This window comes from Staurois parvus, unplaced genomic scaffold, assembly GCF_062004578.1.
Source record: "Staurois parvus isolate SC_StPar_1 unplaced genomic scaffold, SC_StPar_1.0 ptg000230l, whole genome shotgun sequence".
Lineage (NCBI taxonomy): Eukaryota > Metazoa > Chordata > Amphibia > Anura > Ranidae > Staurois > Staurois parvus.
The window spans coordinates 6328131-6353797 of NW_028318026.1; the positions used below are offsets into that span (position 1 = coordinate 6328131).

A 25667-nucleotide genomic window follows, 5' to 3' on the forward strand; every position below is an offset into this window, starting at 1 on the left:
CTTTAAAGAATAGATACAAATAAATGGGTGAAAAATGAGATTATATTTTTTGTACCACTGAAAACATGATTACATGTTCACCCACAAATAATGTTATTGGTTTAATGGGACAGAGCTTAATCCACCCATGTCACTAATAACTAAAACCTGGTACACGTGCCAAAAGTCAGCCTGCTCAGCAGGAACCGTCCGACTTTCCGTAAATGTGTACAGCTGTCTGTTAAACAGAAGCTGGTCTAATGACTTGTCTTGCTGAATAGCCAGCATTCGATCAGCGCTTGCAGTCAATGGCTGCAAGCACTCATCAGCGTATTCTGATGGGAGGGTGTCCCCGCTGTCAGAATACAATAGCTTAGAGGGAGGAATCACTGCACCAGACAGTTGTGTTGATGTGGGAATTTGTCAATTCTTTTTTCATTCAACTCACTGGTTGAACAAAAAACCCGGTGTGTATACCCAATTTGATGTATGGGTATCTATAAATACTATTTAATTTGTCCTTGTTATTTTAATGTTAGAGATATGAAAACTATATTAATTTAAAATTAAAAATGTGATAATACATTGTAAAGAAATAAAACCACACCAGTGTCATTTTATGTACTGCACAATACAAAATTATTTATTTTTTAATATAAAATATTGCCCTGTTTTTACCTTGAAAGACATTTTCAGTCATACCAGCCAAAGATTTCATGAATGTTAACAGCCATATGCAAGAATGATGTACTGTTTTCAGCTTGTTTGTCATTTAATAGATATTTATTAAGAAAGATATGCTCTTTTTATTGTTAATGTCATTATCTTGCAGATCAATGAAAAATTTAATCAAAGGATGCTCTGACTTCTCTTCCATTCAGCGGTTGGGTGGGGCGATAGTTGTTCATCATCCTCAGAGGGACCTCACATTCCATACTACACGAGATGCTTCGAAATTTCTCCATCTATTATTGAAACATTACAAATGGTAAGCTACCTTTAAACCTGAATATTTACTCTATAGTTATAATGTATAAAAATCACACAGCTTTCAATTCTCTGATTATTCTGAATTACAAATCATGAGCCTCTCAGACAGACCTTTTTCTGCCCTGCAAAACCATCATGCACAGACCTGATACAATCTGCTTAAAACAGACCCCCTCCAATATAAAAACAAGACTATCAATATAGTTATCACATATATCTCTCTCTATCCATTCAGTTGTATCCGACCCTTGGCGATTGCATGGACCGTCACTCGTAAGCGACTTTTTCCATGAATTCTCTTAGCAATTATTTTACAGGGTAGGTTGACAGGTCTTTCCCCAAGCCCTACCACGCAGGAAATCCCGCGTGGCATCACATATACAGAAATACATAAAAGTACTCTTACTTGCCTCATTTTTGATAGTTCCTATGTGTGTATGCTCCTTTGCTCATTTTCTGCTTTCTGTGATGGCAGCAGGAAAATGGACAGGGGCAGTGGCACTAAATATAAGCTGGACCACAGTGGTGGTGAAGAGGTTTGGGTTTTTATTTTAATGATATTTAGTATTTTTTACATATACCCAATCTGTTCCTCAGCCTGATCTCCAGGCCAACCAAAGGAATTTTAAGATCAGCTTCCTTAAATGAGACAGATTTATGACCACCCCAATTCACATTCTGGGTGACAAATACCTCTCATCCACCACCTTCTCTACAACTTTAGCCCAAACTATGTAATCCTTCTTATAGGTATATAACAGTACTCACCTGACTCACAGGACCTTCTCTTCAGTCATAAAAACTTTTGTGCAAAACATCGGTTAAATAGACATGTGAAAAAACTATTTATATAATATAATTTAACAAAAAATTGCAGGTATGTAGATAAAATTTTCTGGCAACATTGGTTTAATCAAATTGACAGAAAGTTGAGTGGTCAGTATCACATTTTTCTTAAAGCAGAACTAAACCCACCAATTTAATGGTTTAAAAAACCAGTTACATTCCAGCTTGCCGGGTATGTTAACTGGCACATTTGCTTGTGCTGTCAGCCAAATTGTTAAACCATCAAATGGCTGAAGTGATAACTGATCATATGTACAGCATCATGGCAGTTGGAGATCAAGCAGAGACTAACATGACAGCTCCCTTGGCTGAACTTTAAGGTTCCTTTCTTATAACTAAAGGGAGTTTAAGAAGCTTTGCATATCTGTAATTCATTACCTGCTCTGGGCTGACTGTGATTGGCTCTCTGAGAAGCAGCCATGTGACACATTCCTCACATGGAGGGGTTGTGAAGGACCCTTGATATGTCCAGTACTCATGGGATGTGGGAAAAAGAATGGAAGGGTCAAAGTCTGTGAAATGAGCCTTCTTCCCCTATAAATCCAAGAAGACAGAAGTGAAAATATGACAGAAGTCTACACAATGCTAAGTACTTTTCAATAACTATATGTACAAACAGGGCTTGTCGCATGAGTGGAACTGTACCAGATTTTCACTTTTCCCTGTATTATAGAAATGTGTATGGAGGTACATTTGTTAATCCCTTAGCTGCTGGGGCAGGAAATAAAGATAGTACAGACAGGGTCATCTTAATAACATTATGGGCCTCTGGGCAAAGTAATTCACGGGGGCTCCGATCCCTGCCAGCCATCCTCTCCTATTCATTCCATATGATCGGAGCAGTACCCATCCTGCCTACACAAGCAGCAGCAATAGCAAGATGCTCTGCCTTGGAGGTTCTCCCTTTACCTTGCAAAGTGCCAGAAGAGTGCCAGAAGAGTGCCAGAAACTGCAGGAGGGAAGTAGTAGGGGGGAGATGTAATTCCTATTGTAGATTCAGTCCAATGACAAGAGATATAGCAAACTCACCCAAGCTCAACCATCCATTAATAATTCCCAGCTGGAGACTGGTGCTCTGGCTAAAAATGTCCACTGGTACCAGATATCTACAAGAATATTAGCTGGCAAGTTGATTGCTTCTAAATCCAGGATCATGTACTTATGCCTTGAAACCAATAAATAACTAGATTTAGAAGCAAATGAGTTGTTGACTAATATTTTTGTAGATACTTAGTCCAATGATGGGCTGTTGCTGTTCCCGCAGTTCAGATTGCAGGCTGCTGACGGGGACACAACCATCTCAGGACAGCTTAGTAAAAAGCATGACTGTCCTGGCAAATCCAGGACAGTTGGAAAATATGATGTAATGCAAAATTATCATGGGGCCCCCATGCACCTGGGACCCCTGAGCAGTGTCCAGGGGTGCCCATGCATTACGATGACCCTGAGTACAGTTTCCTGACTGTCTCTTAACCCCTAGGTATTGTCCAACTGTCCCTTCTGTTCACTGCAGCACCTTTGCATTATCAGGTGACAGTGGCAATGCCATGCAATTGCTCTCTGCACACCCTAGTGGTGCCTTGGAAACTGATGCATGTGCAGTAGGAGGAACATTAATCTAGGTAATGCAACCAGGGCATGCACTTTGGGCAATCATATGTACAAGCCCTATTGTAAAATATGCTTATGAATGAAGCCACAAGTATCCATCTACCTTGTTTTACTTAGCTTGGCATTTTTACTGGTCTGTTCTGCCTATCAATTTTACAATTACTGTATTTATGTTATATCTATCTTACCTTTGCCTTAATACAGTCCAGCGCCTCTAAAATCAGTTTCAGGTGTGGTTTAGCTTTTCCTATCTGTTGATAAATGCAAATACAGCTTTAAAGGAATGTGCCTAGAGAATAGTCAATATTGAGTAATGACAATGCTTATTTTTATTTTTTCTATCTAGAAATAGGCATGGTACTCTAATCTGAGTATTCTAATGTTGGCCATAGACATATGACCAACTTTAAAATGATTGACAGACAGATATGGTAGTACAATCCAAACTTAAAAAAAGTTGACTTTTCTACAGGATACTTCTATAACTAGGGATGAGCGAATCTGCCAGGGTTCTGTTCGCCCAAGAGTTTGCTCAAATCCTGGTTGAAATCTGCAAAACCCTATTGGTGAATTGAACTCTATGGGAGTGGAATCTTGTTGGAAGGCTAATATAAAAAAAAAGCATCGGAATGGGCACTAATATAGCAGGCAGGTACTAATGTAAAAAAAGTTTTAAAAATACTGTAAAGCAGGAAGTCTCAGCTGGCAGTGCGTATTTTGTGAATTAAATTTCTTTCTGTACATTTAGCTTGGTTTACATATGCTGCACTCATTGACCAAATTATTAAAAAGCACCATACAACAGAGAGGGTCTTTTCATGCAGCTTCAAGGGCAACATAGAAAATACACAAACCTTTTAAATAACATATGCTTGAGGATGTCTTAAAAGTATATCTGTGGTATTGGAATTGTACAGCTGAACTTTGAACTTGGAAAAAAAAAAAAAGTCCCCATCAACAAAAAATAAAAATGGCCAACCCCCAAAAGAAAAAAGACAAAAACACCATCCCTCCAACAAAAGCTAATTTTGTTTTGAAGGAAAGCTTCAAGAAAACATTACCCTGAAAAAAGGTCATATACAAAAAAAAAAAAAGAAGAGAAATGGTAAACTGAGCCTTAGGGATAAATATACATTGCAAAATTCTTTGTTAATTCCATTGAATTTAATATGAAAAAAATTACCAAGTCATGGTCCTATTGGAAAATACATATGGTTAGCATTAAGACAACATTGTCTATAGCACATTAAAGCGGTTGTAAACCAGTGAAGAGACACACAGAGAAGGAACAAATCCTTCAATATACAGTGGATATAAAAAGTCTACACAACCCTGTTAAAAGGTCAGGTTTCTGTGATGTAAAAAAACGAGACAAAGATAAATAATTTCAGAACTTTTTCCACCTTTATGTGACCTATAATCTGTACAACTCAATTGAAAAAAACAATCTGAAATCTTTTAGAGGGGGGAGTAAACATAAAAAACTAAAATAATGTGGTTGCATAAGTGTGCACACCCTCTTATAACGGACGATGTAGCGGTGTTCAGATTTAAGCAATCACATTCAAAATCATGTTAAATAGGAGTCAGTACACACCTGCCATCATTTAAAGTGCCTCTGATTAACCCCAAATAAAGTTCAGCTGTTCTAGTAGGCCTTTCCTGACATTTTCTTAGTCTCATCCTACAGCAAAAGCCATGGTCTGCAGAGAGCTTCTAAAGCATCAGAGGGATCTCATTGTTAAAAGGTATCAGTCAGGAGAAGGGTACAAAAGAATTTCCAAGGCATTAGATATGCCATGCAACACAATGAAGTCAGTCATAATCAAGTGGAGAAAATATGGTACAAAAAAGTGACATTACTAAGAACTGGACGTCCCTCCAAAATGGAAGAAAAGACGAGAAGAAAACTGGTCTGGGAGGCTGTCAAGAGGCCTACAGCAACATGAAAGGAGCTGCAGGAATATTTGGCAAGTACTGGCTGTGTGATACATGTGACAACAATCTCCTGTATTCTTCATATGTCTGGGCTATGGGGTAGAGTGGCAAGACAGAAGCCTTTTCTTACAAACAAAAACATCCAAGCCCAGCTAAATTTTGCAAAAACACATATGAAGTCTCCCAAAAGCATGTGGAAAATGTGTTATGGTCTGATGAAACCAAGGTCGAACTTTTTGGCCATAATTCCAAATGATATGTGGCGCAAAAACATTGTACATCACTAAAAGAACACCATACCCACAGCGAAGCATGGTGGTGGCAGCATCATGCTTTGGGGCTGTTTTTCTTCAGCTGGAACCAGGGGCGGACTGCTCATTTTGAAACTCAGGCACTGCCCGAGGGCCCGGGGTCAGTAGGGGGCCCCATGAGATGCCCCTGGTACCTTTCATAGGCTTTTTTGGATGTGGTTTGAGTGTGGGCGAGGACATAGGGGTCCCATGAGTTGTCAGTCCATCCCTGGCTGGAACTGGGGCCTTAGTCAAGGTAGAGGGAATTATGAACAGTTCCAAATACCAGTCAATATTGGCACAAAACCTTCAGGCTTTTGCTAGCAAGCTGAACATGAAGAGGAATGTATAGGAAGTAGTAAAGAGCGCCTTAGTAAAAACCAACAAGCTGCTATGCACAAAATAGATACCAATGACCTACGGAATAGACAATATATATGGAAGGTGCAGCGCTTATAAACCAAACATATGAAAAAAGTCCCTGATGGATCAAGGGGTAGGGGTAGTCCCGTAAACACAAGTAAATATAATTGGTAGAGGTGACTTTGATATCCGTGTTGAGGTGGTAATGAAGTGCGCACTCACCGGACGCGCATATTATATGCGCTTTATGTGTAATAATCCTGCTGCCAGGTGATAGGTGGTCTTCCCTCTATCGGATCCTAGGTGAGTATTCCTTCTCCTCAGGAGGTCCCCCTATATGGTCCTAGAAGATGTTGTCACTCCAAATGGCCAGGGTGGAATGTGGTAATCCGTTCCTGGAGTGGGTCTGTGGACTAGAGCACTCCCCCAGGGGGCGACAAGAACACTCCCATAGTGTAGTATGTTAAATACAAAAATTAATTTATTAAGGTGTATCAGATAAAAAGATAGCGTTGCAGACAGTAGTCTGTATGAGGACTGACCAGCTGGTAGTTAAAGATGGCCGCCGGAGCAACGTGGACGTCACGGCGTGATGTGGCTCCTCCTGACGCGTATCGTGCTCAAGCACGTCTTCAGAGGGGGGGGTCGCCAATCACGTCGTGTCGTCCTCCGTTCGTATTTATAAATGACTTCGCACATGCGCAGTGGACAGCGGCCATTTTAGAATAGCGCAGAGCGAATTGCGCATGCGCGGGAGTTACGGGCGCCATTTTGCCTTGGTCTCACAATGTGATATAGACAGACTGAGTGTCTGTATATTCAACAGTAAAAATAGATAAAATCCAGCATCCTCTCCCCCAAATCAACGGACATAGTAGAATATAATTAAACAGGCTAAGTGCCTGTATATTACCATTGGGCATATTATTGATGGGTTTAAATAGGAGATCACTCCAACGCCATCTAGTTTTTAAATAAAGAGATGGTAATAGACAGAACAGGTATATCTCCTGAATGTCTATATTAAGTAATAATGGTAAATAGAACTGGTCTATCTTCTGAATAGTAGAACCAGTAAGAATAAAGGGGTATGATATCAAAAAGAGGGGGGGGGGGAGGAGGGCCTAGGAGATGTTTAATATAAAAATTATAACAATTATAATGAAAAGGTATATACCCCATTTCCCAAAGACTAAGGGTCAATACGCATGTGCGAATATCATCACCACCCAGTACAAAAGTACTCATATAATAAAATATAATGAAAAAGTAATAAGAAAGAAGAAATAAAAAAGAATCCTTATCAGCATATGTCTCCTATGGAGAGTCATAGTGTGACTATTCCTCATAGCCAAGAGAAGTATATATCCATTGATATGTTAAACAAGAATGAATAGGGTATTGTATGATTAAGAAATTAGTATATAAAAAATATTAAGATCAGATTCAAATACATAGTGAACCCATTGAAATCCTATATGATGTGTTGACATATCATCAACCCATGCCTGAGCCATAGTATGTAATATACACAAAAATCTTAAAAGATTAACATATAAAATATATAATGTAAAAATGGATAAATAAAATTAGAAATTTAAATTTAAAAAATTAAAAATCAGAGTACATATAGGATAGGATGGTAACTAACTATTTTCAATTAAACAGTTAATGTCAACCTCAATATTGAGGCCATTGGGTTTTAAAGAGCAGAGGTCGTATATCCATTTCATTTCTAATTGTGAGACTGCACGTCTCTTATGTATTCCTCTCCAATGGGGTAATAATATAGTTTCAAGGGATTCTTATTGGCATCCCACATATGGTCCACAACCTATGAAACCACCTATGCCCTATTATCAACAGAATACATATCACAATAATTACAACAACTCTAATTATAGAGAGCAACATCACTCACCCAATAGACCTCACAATGGCTCTAAACCTTACAATCAACCATATCGGAATAACCAACCTGGTACGAGGTCTCATAACCATAACCCCAAACCTCCCCCTACTTCAACATATAACCATTACCCCGATAACAACTCTCAGGTTCGTTTTTTAGGGGGAAAGAATACCAGAAAAAGAAGCAATTCCACAGGGGAAGGAGGGGAGGAAGAAAGGTCAACAGACACCAGGAAAAAAAGAATGTAGCAAGCGATGGGATTTTTAATCTCAGCAAAACTACACTCTCTCAACAAGAATTACAATTACTGAATAACGGTCTCAAATATGCACCCGATAAGAAACTAGATAAATTTCAAACGTATATAGATATACATAAGTTTTCTAGACAACTATCCTTAAAAAGGTATTTTATCTCTAACCCTATTACTAAGAATAATACCACTGGAACGGTACATTCTAATTTGCGGAATGCATCGACCTACAACCCCCCACCCCAGACACAGTCCTTTGTACAACTATTCAGGGATTTAGCTCTAAAAGACCTGGATAGATTGGCTGTTAAACCAGCACCAAGGACACAAACGACTAAAGCTATTAAATCTCTTCTGGAACACAAAGACCCAGTGATTAGGCCGGCGGACAAGGGGGGGGGGGGGGGGGGGAGTTAAAATCTGACTACATCAAAGAGGTATATAAGATCTTAGGTGACACGACAACATATGCTGTTTTACAAAAAGACCCTGTTCTTTCTTTTAAAACGTACTTTAAAGAATATTATTATGGATGGTTTTAACAAAGGAATTAACAAAAAAGAAAAAGATTTTTTATGTCCCACAGCCCCGAAGCTTCTTGTCCTTTACATTCTCCCAAATATTCCACAAAGACCCCGCAAATCCTCCTGGGAGACCCATTGTGAGCGGTATAGGCTCATTGAGCTCTAAAATTGGGCAATATATAGATTTTTTCTTACAGCCTTTGGTGTCCCAAACCCCAGCTTACTTACGGGACACCAAACAAATGCTAATTGATATTAAAACTTTGTCTCTTACCGCTCAGACTTTCCTAGTAATGGCAGACGTATCCTCCTTGTATAGCAACATAGCTCATAGGGATGGACTTGAAGCCGCTGGATACTACGCACTTTTAGCACCTTATCGCCCTCACATGTGGATTTTGTTTTATCTTCGCTTAATTTTGCGATCAATAATAACTATTTCTGGTTTGATCACAAATATTACCTTCAGGTAAAAGGCATAGCAATGGGTGCAAAATTTGCCCCCAGCCTTACGAATTTATTCATGGCACACTGGGAGGAGATGGTAATATACTCAAGAGAGTGGCCTGAACTTAAGTTTTATAGACGGTACATTGATGACGTGTTCTTGCTCTGGAATGGGGAAGGAACAAGCACTAAAAAACTTTTTTTACTACCCTCAATTATAATGACATGAATATAGAGTTATCTTACAATTACAGTTTAAAGGAGATCAGTTTTCTTGATCTCACACTGGTTAATTACAACGGAGGTCTTGTAACCAAAACCGTTTTAAAAAAAACTGACCGTAACGGATATATACCGAAAGGTAGCTGCCACCATCCAAGATGGTTATCTAATATTCCAAAGGGACAGTTCATCCGGTTACGGAGGAACTGTACTGATCTAGAAACCTTTTACAGTCAGTCTGAAATTTTGAAAAACAAGTTTTCTGAAAAAGGCTATGAAACTAAAATCTTGGAAAACACTATTGATACTGTGGCACATCTCAATAGAGATTACCTCCTAATAGATAAGCAGAAGGCCAAGAAAGGCCAAATATGCCCTTTTATCACAACCTACTCCAGGCAATATGCGTCAATTAACCACATTATTAAGAAGAATTGGAAGGTCCTACAGGCAGACCCGATACTGTCTAAAGTCCTACCGGAAAAACCAGAAATAATATTCCGCAAGGCCACTAATCTAAGGCACTATCTGGCGCCCAATGTGATTGATCCACCCAAAGAAATTTCTTTGTTTAGCGACCTCAAGGGTTATCATCCGTGTAACAAGTGTATAATATGTAAATATGACAACACCAGGAAGCATAAACAAAACTACTTTTACCTCACAAGTAACTAGAAAGAGGTACAATATAGACAAATTTATCACATGTAACAGTAAGTTTGTTGTCTATTTACTAGAATGTCCATGTAAGCTGCAATACATCGGACGTACCACTAGGCGGCTTAGGGACAGGCTACGTGAACATGTCAATAACATTAAACGTGGGTATAAAGAGCATTCAGTCTCTAACCACTACAGGAGATTTCATAACATGGACCCCACCTCTCTGAAGTTTGCGGGTATTGATGTAATCAAACCCCATTGGAGAGGAATACATAAGAGACGTGCAGTCTCACAATTAGAAATGAAATGGATATACGAACTCTGCTCTTTAACACCCAATGGCCTCAATATTGAGGTTGACATTAACTGTTTAATTGAAAATAGTTAGTTACCGTCCTATCCTATATGTACTATGATTTTTAATTTTTACTTTTTTAAATTTTAATTTCTAATTTTATTTATCCATTTTTACATTATATATTTTATATGTTAATCTTTTAAGATTTTTGTGTATATTACATACTATGGCTCAGGCATGGGTTGATGATATGTCAACCCATCATATAGGATTTCAATGGGTTCACTATGTATTTGAATCTGATCTTAATATTTTTTATATACCAATTTCTTAATCATACAATACCCTATTCATTCTTGTTTAACATATCAATGGATATATACTTCTCTTGGCTATGAGGAATAGTCACACTATGTCTCTCCATAGGAGACATATGCTGATAAGGATTCTTTTTTATTTCTTCTTTCTTATTACTTTTTCATTATATTTTATTATAAGAGTACTTTTGTACTGTGTGGTGATGATATTCGCACATGCATATTGACCCTTAGTCTTTGGGAAATGGGGTATATACCTTTCATTATAATTGTTATAATTTTTATATTAAACATCTCCTAGGCCCTCCTCCCCCCCCCCCCTTTTTGATATCATACCCCTTTATTCCTACTGGTTCTACTATTCAGAAGATAGACCAGTTCTATTTACCATTATTACTTAATATAGACATTCAGGAGATATACCTGTTCTGTCTATTACCATCTCTTTATTTAACACTAGATGGCGTTGGAGTGATCTCCTATTTAAACCCATCAATAATATGCCCAATGGTAATATACAGGCACTTAGCCTGTTTAATTATATTCTACTATGTCCGTTGATTTGGGGGAGAGGATGCTGGATTTTATCTATTATTTTTACTGTTGAATATACAGACACTCAGTCTGTCTATATCACATTGTGAGACCAAGGCAAAATGGCGCCCGTAACTCCCGCGCATGCGCAATGCGCTATTCCAAAATGGCCGCGGTCCACTGCGCATGTGCGAAGTCATTTATAAATACGAACGGCGGACGACACGACGTGATTGGCGACCCCCCTCTGAAGACGTGCTTGAGCACGATACGCGTCAGGAGGAGCCGAAAGTGGAGCAACGTGGAGCTCCGGCGGCCATCTTTAACTACCAGCTGGTCAGTCCTCATACAGACTACTGTCTGCAACGCTGTCTTTTTATCTGATACACCTTAATAAATTAATTTTTGTATTTAACATACTACACTATGGGAGTGTTCTTGTCGCCCCCCGGGGGAGTGCTCTAGTCCACAGACCCACTCCAAGAAACGGATTACCACATACCACCCTGGCCATTTGGAGTGACAACATCTTCTAGGACCATATAGGGGGACCTCCTGAGGAGAAGGAATACTCACCTAGGATCCGATAGAGGTTAGACCACCCATCACCTGGCAGCAGGATTATTACACATAAGGCGCATATAATATGCACGTCCGGTGAGTGCGCACTTCATTACCACCTCAACACGGATATCAAAGTCACCTCTACCAATTATATTTACTTGTGTTTTACGGGACTACCCCATATCCTTGGGTTTCTTGATCCATCAGGGACTTTTTTCATATGTTTGGTTTATAAGCGCTGCACCTTCCATATATATTGAACATGAAGAGGAACTTCATCTTCCAGCATGACAATGACCCAAAGCATACATTCAAAATCAACAAAGGAATGGCTTCACCAGAAGATGATTCAAGTTTTCAAATGGCCCAACCAGAGCCCAGACCTAAATCCGATCAAAAATCTGTGGGGTGATCTGAAGAGGGCTGTGCACAGGAGATGCCCTCGCATTCTGTTACAGATTTGGAGTGTATTTGCAAGGAAGAGTGGGCAAATATTGCCAACTCAAGATGTGCCATGCTGATAGACGGATACCCAAAATCAAAAGGTGCTTCAACAAAGTCTTAGTTTAAGGGTGTGCACACTTATGCAACCGTATTATTTTAGTTTTTTATTTTTACTTCTCTCCACCTAAAAGATTTCAGTTCAACTGAATTGTGCAGTTTATAGGTTACATTAAAGGCTCTGAAATTATTTATCTTTGTCTCATTTTCTTACATCACAGCAACCTGACGTTTTAACAGGGCTGTGTAGACTTTTTATATTCACTGTACGTTGCACCTGTTTATCTGCAGCTATCTATCCTGTACATCCTTCTACGTGTTGTAGAATCTGTCAGCATCTCCCAGCAGCACAAAACAGGGAACAGGAATCTGAATTCAGATACTGCACAGCTCAGGGAGAAGAACTCTGAGCACTGATTGGAGGGAAGGTACATCTCTCAATCTACACAGAGAACAAGCATTGCTATGGCAGTCAATCACAGACTGTGTGCTGGAGCTTTACCCTGTCACCATTTTCTCTTGCTGCCAGGAAAACAGTCAGAGGCGACTTATACAGAAGAATCAGGCAGCTGAGAGAAATTACACTCAGTGCTTTGGATAGAGGCAAGTACACAGTATAGAAGGATATACTTTTAGATTTCATGTCTGAGGTTTACAAACCACTTTAAACCCCCCAGGACCCTTTCCTATGGGTATTTCAGTCAGGAATAAGCAATTTATTCATCCATATACAAAAAGGATGATCAAGCATCAGAATAAAATAAAATCATGAGCAGCAATGTCCATGAAATGCAGGAATAGATGCAATATCACAAAATTCTGTGAGCTCAGGTGGTTTTCAGCAATTGAAAATAAAAGGAGGGGGTGACAGTGTAATTCTCTACACAAAGAACTGCCAAAGCTCTGTGTCCTTGCAGCATGATGCGAATGAAACAATCTAACAGATGCTCTGTTCAGCAAGGAACAACAGATACATAGAATCAGTTTCCATTTCAGTTTAGTACTATCCACAATAGGACGCCTCCATAGCACTGTGTCCTTATATCACACAGTAAGTTGTACAGATTGTGCAAATGTAGCAATCCAATATACACTGTATTCAGCAAGAAAATACAACAGGTACCCAGGGTCTTAGTTTCCGTATTAGTTGGTGCTTTATATTTCATAATTAATTTTTTGCAAGTAAAGGTTTAATTGCAGATAATAAAAAGTGTTACTAAACCTAGGACCCTGCATTCACTATATCCGGTCTCCCACAGTACACAGAAATGCAATATTTTAAATATAAACGTCTAAATACCTTTTCTCATCAGCAGTTAGCGCAGTCTTGTGACTTCTATCACTGTCCAGCAGAGCACTGGTTAAAGCTTGTAGGAGGACGTTTTCATTCTCTCCTTTGAGGCTGCAGGACCCCTGACCCTCTGTCTGGACAGTGCTGATTGGCCCTGTTCTAATCACATGCTTCTCCCAAAGAGAAAGAAAAATCGCTCTAGCAATACACAAACTGAGCATGTGCAGTTCGCCCCCAAGGCTCGTATCTATCAGTAGATGGACTGGGGTCAGTAGAAGGGGAGGTTTAGAGAAGACAGGATCAAACATCCTTTTTACACAATGCGAAGGATTAACCCCGTAGGTTCCACAGTGAGTATAACACGCTTGATTTACTGCATATACAGACTGATTTTACTGTTGTGGGTTTAGTAACACTTTAACCCCAGCACAACTGCGATGATAGTTTTTGGATATTAAGCAACTTGATGTGTTACAAACAAGTATCAATATCATGGTTTCGGCATACCAGCCCTGCATGGAAGTAGGGGATAGCACACAAGGTGCTACCAACATTGCGTTTTGTCTGTATTTGGCGTTCACTTCACCAAGGACCTGTATGTATCACCGCCAGCAACTACTAAAATGGCTTACTAGAAGATATGCAGGACTTTAGTTGTGTTAGCACTGAACATTTGCTTCTATATACAGTATTCTTATGGACTGAATCGCTGGAAGGTGGTAAGTGGATGAACTGTACTGTTATATGAATAAATAGAAACTGATCATTGTAAGCACCCTGTCAGTAGTATATGATCTGTCTCAACCCTGTAAGCCGTTGCAGGAGAGCTTGTGCTTTTGAAAAACAACAGACTTACTTGCCAGATCACCAGGGGAAAATGGAAGAAAAACTAAGGGGGGGGGGAGGGGGGGGGACTGGACCACTGCTAGTAAAAGTGGTCCAGCAGCAAATCTACAGCTCAGATCACTAAAAAAAAAAAAAATACCGGCGCCTAAGGAAAAAAACAATACCAGAGTTATGGCATCTAGCTGCAGATATAACTCCAGTATTTCCCGTCAAATTAATGATGAATTTGGTTTTTGGATAAGGATCATAACCTTTGTAATTTTTATATTATTTTCAGTGAAATTAATAGTTTTTTTTATCCCTTAAGTTCTCTTCCTTTTGTACACAATATAATTTTTGATTTTTGGAGCCAGCACTGATTTGGAGCTGGGGATATATTCAAATGCTGGTTATTTAGAGTTTTAGCAATTCTTTTAATTTAAAAAAAGGTATCAATATACAAATCGAAACCAATATTTTTCTAAAATAATTAAAACCACCACTGTGATATCACCTGAAAGAGACAACTTTTTAAGGGAAGTCTTACTACATAAAAAGGCAATATGTACCCCTCCCCATAACAAAAAACAAACCCAAAATATTGCCCCCTGAAACAAAAGCCAATTAGTTTAGGGGAAGAATACAACCAAACACAGTTGCTATGGACAGGACATCAGCTAAAAGTAACCACTAACCCAAGGGCAGACTGACAACTCATGGGGCCCCTGGGCAATAGGGGATCATGGGGCCCCTGTGTCCTTGCCCACACTCAAAGCCTATAAAAAAAAAAAAAAAAGGCACCAGGGGCTTTTCATGGGGCCCCCTACTGACCCCAGGCCCTCGGGCAGTGCCTGAGTGCTCAAATGGTCAGTCCGTCCCTGCACTAACCCTAAATCAATCACAAAATGCTCTGAAAGCCAAATAAGCCCACAGTATTAACAAAACATTTGGCAAAGGATCCTAAAGTGCTATCAATTATAATTAAAGTAAGTTTTCTTCGCTGACCCTAATATTTCAGTGTACATTGTCAACTTTTTTTTATTTCCTTTTCCTACAGCACCATCCACTAATATTATGGCTCCTCTGTGCCCTCCTTCCCTTTTAAAATGAGGGGGCTAGCACATAAACCCTTTATTTTTGTCTAAGCCAGTTGGACAAAGTTCAAATCATTATGGTTACCAAAATTTTGGCCCCTGCGAAATCTACCATTGTGTTGGCGGGGCAGATTTGCCCGGTGCACATGGAGCCTTTTGCTTTCACTCTGCTCCTTTCTCTGGGCTATCCAGTGTACACGCCAATGCCTGGAACCAGGTGGGGCCACATTCATGTGACACCACATTACGGCTGTAACCTGACCTAGAAGCAACCGTACACACCAGCGTCTCTGCAATATAACCTGACACTGTCATACAGATGCCTCCCAGTCCCACAATACATACAACTGTTCAGAATATGACATTTTGAAGGAGACCCCACAGAGCAGTGTTCCGTTTCACCAGTCCATCTTGAATCTGTCACATCTCTTCCAGTGACAATGGGGTCCCACCGGGCAACGGCACAGACCCCCTGCATGTGCACAATGAACTCTTCTCTCCCATACCATGTGGCTAGGTCCCTAGGGTCTCTGTCACGTTGGTCTGGTCGCTGGGGTATGGACCACTTGGGAAGTAGGCCAAGAACCACTCCCCTCACTATACACGAGACCTGTCACCAGTGCCAGTGCTATCCCCAAGTCTGGCTGTCATCTCATCCTTCTCTGGTACTTGTTACCCATAGCAACAGCATGTCACCGCTTCACCCCCATACGTGCATTACAAGCCCTGTTCTTCTATACGCCATTACCACCATGCACCCCTTTAAGTAACTAATAGAAACAGCAACCATTGTTTACTGCTCTCACTGTTCTAGGTAAATCCAAAGTGAAGTTTGATTGATTGGGAAGCACTTCTGCTAGTTGTACTGCCATTTCTGGAACTGATTTGACAGTTTCAATGTACAGTGGGTATAGAAAAGTATCACCTCCCTTTAAAATAATCACATTTTGTTGCTTTACAGAGAGAGGCACAGCTTTTGTTTTATCCAGTGCAACTTATAACATCCAAGTGATAACACCAATATGTCAGAATTTTTTTTTTAATTCAAAAACAGAATCAGAGTTGGAAAAAGGATTACCCCCTTGTGTCGGTATTTTGTTGAACCACCCTTGTGTCAGTATTTTGTTGAACCACCTTTTGCTTTAATTACAGCCTTTAGTCTGTTGGGATATGTCTCTACTAAGTTTGCACATCTAGACGTTTCAATATTTGCCCACTCTTCTTTGCAGAGCTGCTAAATTTCAGCTACATTTTATAACTGTTTGTGGACTGCACTCTTCAAGTCTTTCCACAGATTTTCAATGGGGTTCAAGTCTGGGCTCTCACTAGGCTATGCAAGAACATTTATCTTTTTCTCCTCCAACCACTGTGTGGTCATTTTTGGTGTGTGCTTTGGGTCATTGTCATGTTGGAGGGTAAACCTTCTTCGCATTGACAACTTTCTGGCAGTGGTCAGCAGAATTTCCTCAGGAATTTGTGGTATTTTGCCCCATTCATTATTCCTTCTATCCTGAAAAGTGCTCCAGTCTCTGCTGCAGAGAAACCCCCCATAACAGATTACTAGCTCAATGCTTTACTGTAGGAATGGATGGCGAGCTGGATTGGATTTTCACCAGAAATATAGTTTAGTGTTGAGGCCAAGTAATGCAATTTTAGTCTCATCTGACCATATGGTCTCAGGTGGTGTGTTCTTGGAAGAAAGTGTATTTTGGCAAAGCTCAGCCATGACTGCATGTGGCCTTTCTTAAAGGAGAGGCGTTTTTCTTGCAACCCTTCCATACAAGCTACATTTGTGGAGAATGTGATATTGTTGTCACATGCACACATTGACTACTCGTCATAAATTTCTGCAACTGCTAGAGAGCTGTTGTAGGTCTCTTGGTAGCCTCTCTGGCCAGTTTCCTCTTGGCTCTTTCATCCAGTTTGGAGCAACGTCCTGATCCAGGGAGGATCTGTGTTGTACCAAATACCGTCCACTTCTTAATAATAGACTTCACTGTGCTTCTAGGCATTGATAAGGCTTTATATAAATTTTTTTGTATCCATCTCCTGACTTTTGCCCATCCACAACTTTATCCCAGAGATCTTTTGGCAGTACCTTGCCACCCATAGTTGATGGTTTGCTTCAGCTGCACTACCTGGGGCTGAAATGCTCCAGAAAGCTTTTTTTCATGTTAAGCTAATCAAAATGACCACAGCTGATCACAGCTGAAAGTCAGATGGCTTTATGTGCCATTGAGAAGGTGATTAGCTACCCTGATTGAGTTTACAAGTTGTTTGTATGAGGGAGGATCCTTTTTCCAACAGCGATCCTGTTTTTGAATTAAAAGAAAAAATTCTGACATGTTTTGTTATATCTTTCATTTGGATGTTACAAGTTGCACTGAGTAAATACAGCTGGATAAAACAAAAAATGTATGTCTTCATTTTCAGGCTGCAAAGCAACAGAGTGATTTTTTTGGGGGGTGATTCTTTTCTATACCTCATTGTATTTAGTCATGTAGCATATGAGTTAAGAGGTGGTAATAAGCATTTGGAAGTGATAAAGTTGATAGTGAACTTCACATATATTTTAGCATGTAAAATGTGTATACCTGATGTATTACTGATAACCAGCAGTGGGCTTAGATTTTTCTAGTTGGCTTTACCAAGCGAAGGGAGAATTCATAAGCTGAGGTTAGATTTTCCTGTTTTTTTGTTTTTTTTTTTAAACGTCATAAATGTTCAGTATGTTATTATGCAACATGAGGTGAACAGAGTAACAGTTCAGAGGGCTGATTCTCCTTTGGCAGGCTTTTTTTTCCTATTACTTTCACTTGGTGACACTGCCAGTATCACACTTCCTGTCCTAGGGTGACAACACGTACTAATAATGTGTCCATGGAGGAGCTGCTAAAACATTAAGTGTGTTAGGACTACAGAACACTCCCCACTCCTCTTCTGCATAACATGGGGTCGGGGTTCCAAAGCCCACACATAAAGCTGGGAACAATGCTAACTCATTAAAGTCTTTAGAGGCATAGTAGATAGGAAGTTTTCAGCTTATTCCATTTCTGGCAGGATCAACAGGATTTTGTTCACTTGTATTTTTTTGTATTTTTTCTTTAGCAGACCTAAAAGGGGCACTATGAATAGTTCAATATTTAGGTTTATGAACACTGCAATTAGCTCATTTTTCCAATTAGATTTTTCTCCACAACTGTCAAAATCATACATTTAGAAGATATTCACTTGGCTCAAGAACTGACACTCACCTTTAGGAACACTGAGATTATAGCCACTCCATCGGGGTTTTTCTTGGCTTCTGTAATATTGTCATATTTTGAGTTCCAGTGCACAAAATGAATCTGAAATAAGAATTTATTTTGTTTAGATTGTACAATATTTTGGTAAATGTTTCAGACTGGCAGAACTATAAGCCTAGTTACAACCACTGCTAGGAAGTGTGCATAAGAAACTATACTCTATGTATGGTATATGGGAGTGTATTACGTAAAGAATACTTTGTGTATGAGAGCATATATAGGAAAAAAAAACAAACAAATTATATATATATACACATACACTGTATATAGTATTTATATGGGACTATATCGCAAACTATACTTTATGTATATGGTAGTGTACATAGAAAACAATATTTGATTGAATAAAAAGTATAACTACAGTATTAACGGGTTCATTCTAATTAGATTACTAAATTGCTGCCCCAGACATCACTGTCTGGAAATAAATTTATAGTGGTACATTTAGGGCCTGTTCACACCAGAATCACACAGGAACGCAGAGAAAGTAGTACATGAACTACTTTTAAAAAGTGCTGCACCAAATGCTACTGTGGTACCATGCAATTTGGTGTCCTCAAATTCACTACATTTGTGCTCTGCATTTGTGGTGCTGTTAACATTACATTAGCACCTGAAGCAGATAGCAAAGGCAATGTGTTTTGAGTTTAGTGCGGGAAATGTGCATGGAATGCACCTTTCCTGCACCACGTTCTGGTGTGACCTTGGTCTGCCCATTTCACTTACAAATATCCTCATAAAAACCATCTCTAAAACTCTGACGTCCTGTCCTCCATATGATTCATGTTCCACTTTAACCTATGCAATCCAAACCTATCCTATTTTGTAAATAAAAAATGCCACCTCCTCCTCCTCTGGGGAAATCTAAGAAGCGTAAAAGGCTGTGGAAAGTATAACTTGCTACCCACAGCAGAATCATACATCCTGGCTTTGAAGTGGCTCTTTTTCCACAGGAATGCTTCATATGTTTGTTTTTAAAAGACTGGCATCAGCAAGATAAGTATATGTGAAGTAAATTTTTCCTTCAATTTTGGCAATAGTAGGAAAGGGTTAGAACCTTCATTAGGGTTTTATTGCTATTATGGCTTCACCGGAGATATTTACCCTCTCCTCTTTTACCTGGTAACCATTGTTACCAGGACTGACAGTAAAAAAATCCCAAATATTTTGACTTTTCACTGGAACCTTGCAATTGGGCAACCTGTTCCAGTGGCAACTGTCTAAGAGGCTACTGTATTTCCCTTCTCACTTCCTGTTGTGTGTGGAAGTTAATTCTCCCTAATGGGACACAGACAGCAAAAATATTAAACCTTGAATGGTTTTAACCAATCCCTACTCTCAGGGCTGGGCTGAGATAGAGGAGTGACCCGCCTTGGATGCCATGCTGTGTGGGGGCCAGCCATATCACTCAGTCATCATCTGCTGTGCCAAACTGACCTGCCAAACTGAGAGCTTGACACAAACGTTTGCCCTGAAAACTGAACCTACTACGCAATACTCAACACTAAAATAACCTCTACAGCAGCATAATTACCTCATTGAGGTACCTAAAGTATCATTGTGACAGCTGCCAGTCTCATGCAGAGATCTAGCAGTGCTGAAATTTCAGCAATGAAAATATTGACCAGGTAACTTATGTACAACTCTATCATACTTTTTTCCTCTCTCGTTTCTCAAGAATTAAGCCTTGGCCAAGTTCAACTCTATCTAGAAAAATTATGCTGCAGTAAGAATCTCCCTGATCATGTGCTCTATCTCCTCACTAGAACACCACTTGACCCTTTAAAAAAACATCTGTATGCATATATTTTTCAAGGTGTATTTGGTCTGGTCGTGTAATGTCACAGCTCCTCTTCACCCCCTTCTTGGTGGTCTGGATTTGAACTTTAAATCCTTTTTATTGATTTCAGTTATGTAATCAATTTTCTTTCCTCCTTCATACTGGATCTGCTAGATTGTATAAGCTTTTCTTGGTAAGGTCCTGCACTTTTTAATCCTTAGTTTGGATATGCCCCTTTTTATCCATATCTTTCTGCAGGATAAGATACCTTCTTGTATCTTTCTACTGATGCATCCATGAAAGGGGAATTCTAGCCTCTGGTTTTTCAAACACTAAAACAGTGCCAGATATCAACTGACAATACAGTATATGCTGAGAAGCAAATAAAATTGTAGCTCAATGCTCGTGTTAAACTCACAATATGATGCATCTTTCTGAATGTACAAGGTGTATTTGTTGGTTGAACTGGATGGACTTGTCTTTTCTTGACCAAATTAACTATGTAACTAATTGTTACTGCATTTGTATAGTCAAAAAAAAAATATTGAACCTCTCCAGCATATCTTAGGCCATCTATAACATGTTCAGATCCTTGGTCATCAGAAGAACCCCAATGAAACTGCAGTTGCCGAAGCCTGTAGGTTCCACGTAGAGGACCATCTTTTATCACTAGGCAAATACATTAAAAAAAGATGGTATTACAATAGAAATGCACAGTCTTCACAGTTACATCTGTTAGCATCTTTGGGGCCAGTCAAAGTGATCACAAAATCCAAATTTTATTTTAAGTATGAAGTATGAGATATTTATGAGCTCTAACTTACTGGTCATTTATTTGTAATATTTAGGAACCTGTCTGTGCATATTCTAAAACTCTTAAATTTAGTGTATGCCAGCAAAATGCAGTAAACTGTGTACATGTACTTTAAAAAATATTAAAAAGAAAAAAATGTGTAAGTATTGTACAGAAGATAAGTAAACTTGACAGTGCAAAAGGAGTGGGTGAAATGCGGTCCTTAAGGCTTGGTTCACACAGGATCCGACTTGTGAGATCCCATGTGAACACGTGAAATTCAATGTTTCCCTATGAGAGCCGTCTTGTCTGATACTACACAGTTCGACTTTAGCAAAAGGTTCTTGCACTACTTTGATCTGACTTTGATACAACTTCAATGTCACAGAGTGTAAAAATTCAAATCAAAGTTGGATCAAAGTCGGACTCCAAAGTTGCACTGAAATTCACGTGACTTTGGAGTCAGCCTAGTGTGAACCAAGCCTTATGTGGGATTATCTAAAATGGAAGACAGTCATCAATCTGATAGGAATGGATACAACTGACAAAACAACAATTTATATAAAACATATTACAAACTGTCCTAATACAGTACATAATTAATATGAATATCAATCAACAAAGTGCAAAACCCACATGTGGGGTTTGGCAGGAACTTCACACAAAACTACACTGAGAATTATGTTGATTGTCCTGTGATCACGCCGTAGTATCTAATGTCACAAGCATATGGAATAGATTTTAAATTATTGTAACTAAAGGCTTAAAGAACAATTTCACTTACCTGCAATAACATGAAGGACATCACTCTACATGTCCCCTTCCACTTAGAGTGCAACTGGAGTTTTAGGACAGTGTGTTCTTTCAAGTGACAGAATTTTAGTACTAGGGTTTTTTGGCCTGTGCGTATAATTAGTAGTTAATTTTGGGGGCATTCACATTTTACATACTTTAGAGAAGAACCAATAATTAACCATTTGTTATTAATATACTGTAATCTTATCTATTTGGCAACAGTTTGTTCTGCTGCTTTGCACTACCTGAGGCAGAACTTTAGGCAGTGCTTTGTTGGCTCATGCTTCTAAGCAGCACTCCCTCAACAAAACATCTATATCTGCCAACGCAGACACAGGTATTTCTAAGTATCCAAGCAGCACAAAGCAGTAAAGGGCCTAGAGGTAGTGGGAAAATTCCTCCCATGATGGCCATTAGAAGAAGGTTAAGATTTGCACCATGCTTCATTGTACGAATGCTACTATGAGTTGTACTCTCAGAGATCACAGTGTAAAGAATCACCTGATTTGTCTGAGGAGTCATCAAACACCACCCTGACAGTGGTACCATCATTGACAATTGTTAGAGATGATGATGGATGATAAGTGTGGGTCCATGGTCGCAGGTTTCCATCATGCTTGATATACCGTGTATGAAGCTCAATAGGAGACTGATGTTCTCCTTTAGCAAATGGAAAGTAGTCTGGCCACATGTCAGGACCTGATGTAAAAAAAAAAAAATATCAAAACTCTTGCTGATTTACAAACTTTAAACATACAGGATGGCACACACACAGTATCCTTGTAAGTACACAGACGTTATGCTCTTCCCCTGATATGGGCATAGCTTGGACAGCTGTGAAGAGAAATAATAGTGTGCAAACTGACAAAAACCCTAGCATCCCATCTAACTTCAAATTTCTGTAGTCAGATAAGTGAAAGATAAAATTCTGATTGGTTATTAAAAGCTACTGTACATTTACATTGATCTACATTTTTAAATTAGCCTGAATAAATACAGCTATATAAAAGTATGTTATTAAGTCAGTCTGAGTCACTCACCATTGGCAGGGCCATATCCCCATTCATATCTTCGTGACATCACTGTAATAACTCTCTCTCCTTATTACAGGTAATACAGTATGGATGTACAATGTGCGTCTGTGAAGCTTCCCATTGTGTCATTTATAGATCTCTACTAACCCATGCTAAGGCCAGGATGGCACGTCCCCTCCCCTCATGGCTGCTAGATGGAGAGGGAATTACAGAGCTATCTTGACTAACAAGCCCTCTGGTCCAGTGGGACACAGACGGAAATATCCTGATGTCGGCTCATATTTAAAGAGAGCAAAGCTAATCTGATCACAAGAATACATTGTATGGCCAGGCACTTTCAGACACACACCATGACATTCTGACAGTAACTAAATCGCTACAGATGATGTGAGAAAATGTCTAACCCAGGCTGTTAGTACTGAGAGCGATTAACACGAACATGATTAGAACATTTATAAGTTCATCTAGTTGGTATAAAAAAGGTGAATACTGGAACTCACATAACTGTATTAGGAACAGGATATGTCAGGTATCCTTCAGGACACAGCAGTTAGGTGGTCTAGTTCCATAAGAAATAATACATTACATTTCTTATAATAAGTGCACGTTCAAAAATAAAAACAAATAAACTAAAGTCTGTAATAATAATAACACCAAACAGTCCAGTAAATGTGAACACTATCCATGTGGTGAAAAAGTTCAAATAAAGTGGAGCTTTCAACTGTCCACCCCTCAAGTGTAAAAATCTTGAAAAAGGAAGATCGAACACCTTGTGCCCTCCAGCACAAGAAACAATGGCCTCTTACTAAATATAAATTACCCCTATCACAGAGATCAAAACAGCATGTTGGGCTCAAGCATCCAGGTATCTATCAATGATCACAGTTAACTTCAATGGCTTCATGTATTAGCTTATCAGGCCAGACAGCATTGGTACTCAAAAGAAGAACAGAGGCCTCACACACTGTAAAAGCACTCATATACACTTTTATCAAACAGACAAGTACTTACAAAAGTATGTTAAAAACAGCACGTAGTCACAACAGCAGCTCCTCTCCAGCATCCACCTGGCAGGCGTAATGACATCACCGGTATGGCCCCTACCAATGTGTTTCGCCCCCAATTGGCATCTTCAGGGGAAACAGCATATACTGTACATATTATAATACATACTGGCAAATCTTCAATGTTAATGTACAACTAGCAAAGAAAAGTTACCATTTACAACAAAAAAAAAAAAACCCTTTCCAGCCTTACCCCTGAGGGCCAGCAAAGAGGAACTAATAACTTGTGTGACATTTTGGAAGAAACAGTGGTCCGAGTTAAATGTAGTTTTCAAATAATGTCAATGAACATGTTCTGATGTCCATACGTCAAGAAGATGTTCTATGTAAAGGAAGTGATCCTAGGAGAGCATGTTGCTTTGGGAGCTAGACTTTGATGACCTACAGGCCCCAGCAACAGAAATCTTGTTTAAGGCAAAGTCACCAACAGGCCTCAATGTACAGTGTGTTCCTATTCTAGTTGATGAGGAGAAGAAACTCTGGAAACATACCAATGAGTACAGTGAGAAAAAACTGACCTGGAGGTAATCCATCCTCAAGTGCTCTTTTTTATTAGGTATTTTTATATTGTTTGTTCAATACAAACACACAACCTGTGTGTGTTATAAAAAAAAAACCTACAAAAAACAAGACCATACCGTGATAGCAATACAGTCATCAAAGAGAGTTGTTCATATCTCATATCCCATAAACATATGGACATCAACTATTTGTCTTCACAGTTTTCAGACAACATTTTTACAGCCATAATATTTTTTTTTTGTGTGTTGAGGAATGGTATGTAATTATTCTGCAAAAACTATACACTGTATGAGCATGAATACACAAAAAAAAAAACTGCGCAATTTTACCTGTGTCTACAGCATGTCTTCATAACATTATGAAAATTAGAACAGATCAACCTGAGTTTAACAGCAGGACTATAGAAGTGGGCACAATCCTCTGAATCATAAGAAGAGTAAACTATCTGCAATAAGATGAAATGGAGCTTGGACATATTCACATCATATGATTAAAGTATTCTGGGCCCCTTTCACACCTAGGGCATGCATCCATATCTCTAGGGAGCCATCTAAACATTTTGGGAGTATGATCAACTCTTTGAAAAATATGTCTGTGTATGTCTGTGTTGGTGGCAGACACTAATGGGAGTGTTGTTAACCACTTGCCTACTGGGCATTTATACCCCCTTTACCAGGTCAGTTTTCAGCTTTTAGCGCTGTCGCACTTTGACAATTGCGCAGTCATGCGACACTGTACCCATATGAAATTATTTTTTTCTCACAAATAGAGCTTTCTTTTGGTGGTATTTAATCGCTACTAGGTACTTTACTTTTTGCGCTATAAACAAAAAGTGTGCAAAAAATTTGAAAAAAAAAAAGTTTCTCTTATAAATATTTTCAAACAGGTAATTTTTCTCCTTCACTGATGTGT

At 39.1% G+C, this 25667-nt stretch overlaps 1 protein-coding gene across 2 annotated transcripts; it reads right to left on the reverse strand.

Annotated features, from left to right (window-relative positions):
- Window positions 1-591: 591 nt before the first annotated feature.
- Window positions 592-23330, reverse strand: LOC149460444 (carbonic anhydrase 3-like). 2 transcript variants are annotated; one of them, XM_089679714.1, is made up of 7 exons: window positions 23176-23329; window positions 22637-22834; window positions 21098-21216; window positions 18717-18809; window positions 3615-3677; window positions 2194-2349; window positions 592-944 (listed from the first exon to the last, which is right to left on the reverse strand). In XM_089679714.1, exons 1-7 carry the CDS (start codon window positions 23213-23215, stop codon window positions 825-827), a joined length of 789 nt encoding a protein of 262 aa, XP_089535840.1. In that variant the 5' UTR covers window positions 23216-23329; the 3' UTR covers window positions 592-824. The 2 variants fall into 2 exon arrangements, with proteins under 2 accessions (XP_089535840.1, XP_089535842.1); XM_089679716.1 differs by lacking the exon at window positions 3615-3677 and having other exon boundaries at window positions 23176-23330.
- Between the last annotated feature and the right edge of the window lie 2337 nt (window positions 23331-25667).

Excerpts from the sequence above, each read along its gene's own strand:
- LOC149460444 (XM_089679714.1), bottom strand. The coding sequence starts at position 23,215 with ATGTCACGAAGATATGAATGGGGATATGGCCCTGCCAATG. Across the intron at positions 21,217-22,636 it reads TGACTCCTCAGACAAATCAG|TGATAAAAGATGGTCCTCTA; the intron begins GTGATTCTTTAC and ends GTATTTGCCTAG. Across the intron at positions 2,350-3,614 it reads TGGACTGTATTAAGGCAAAG|GGGAAGAAGGCTCATTTCAC; the intron begins GTAAGATAGATA and ends TTGGATTTATAG.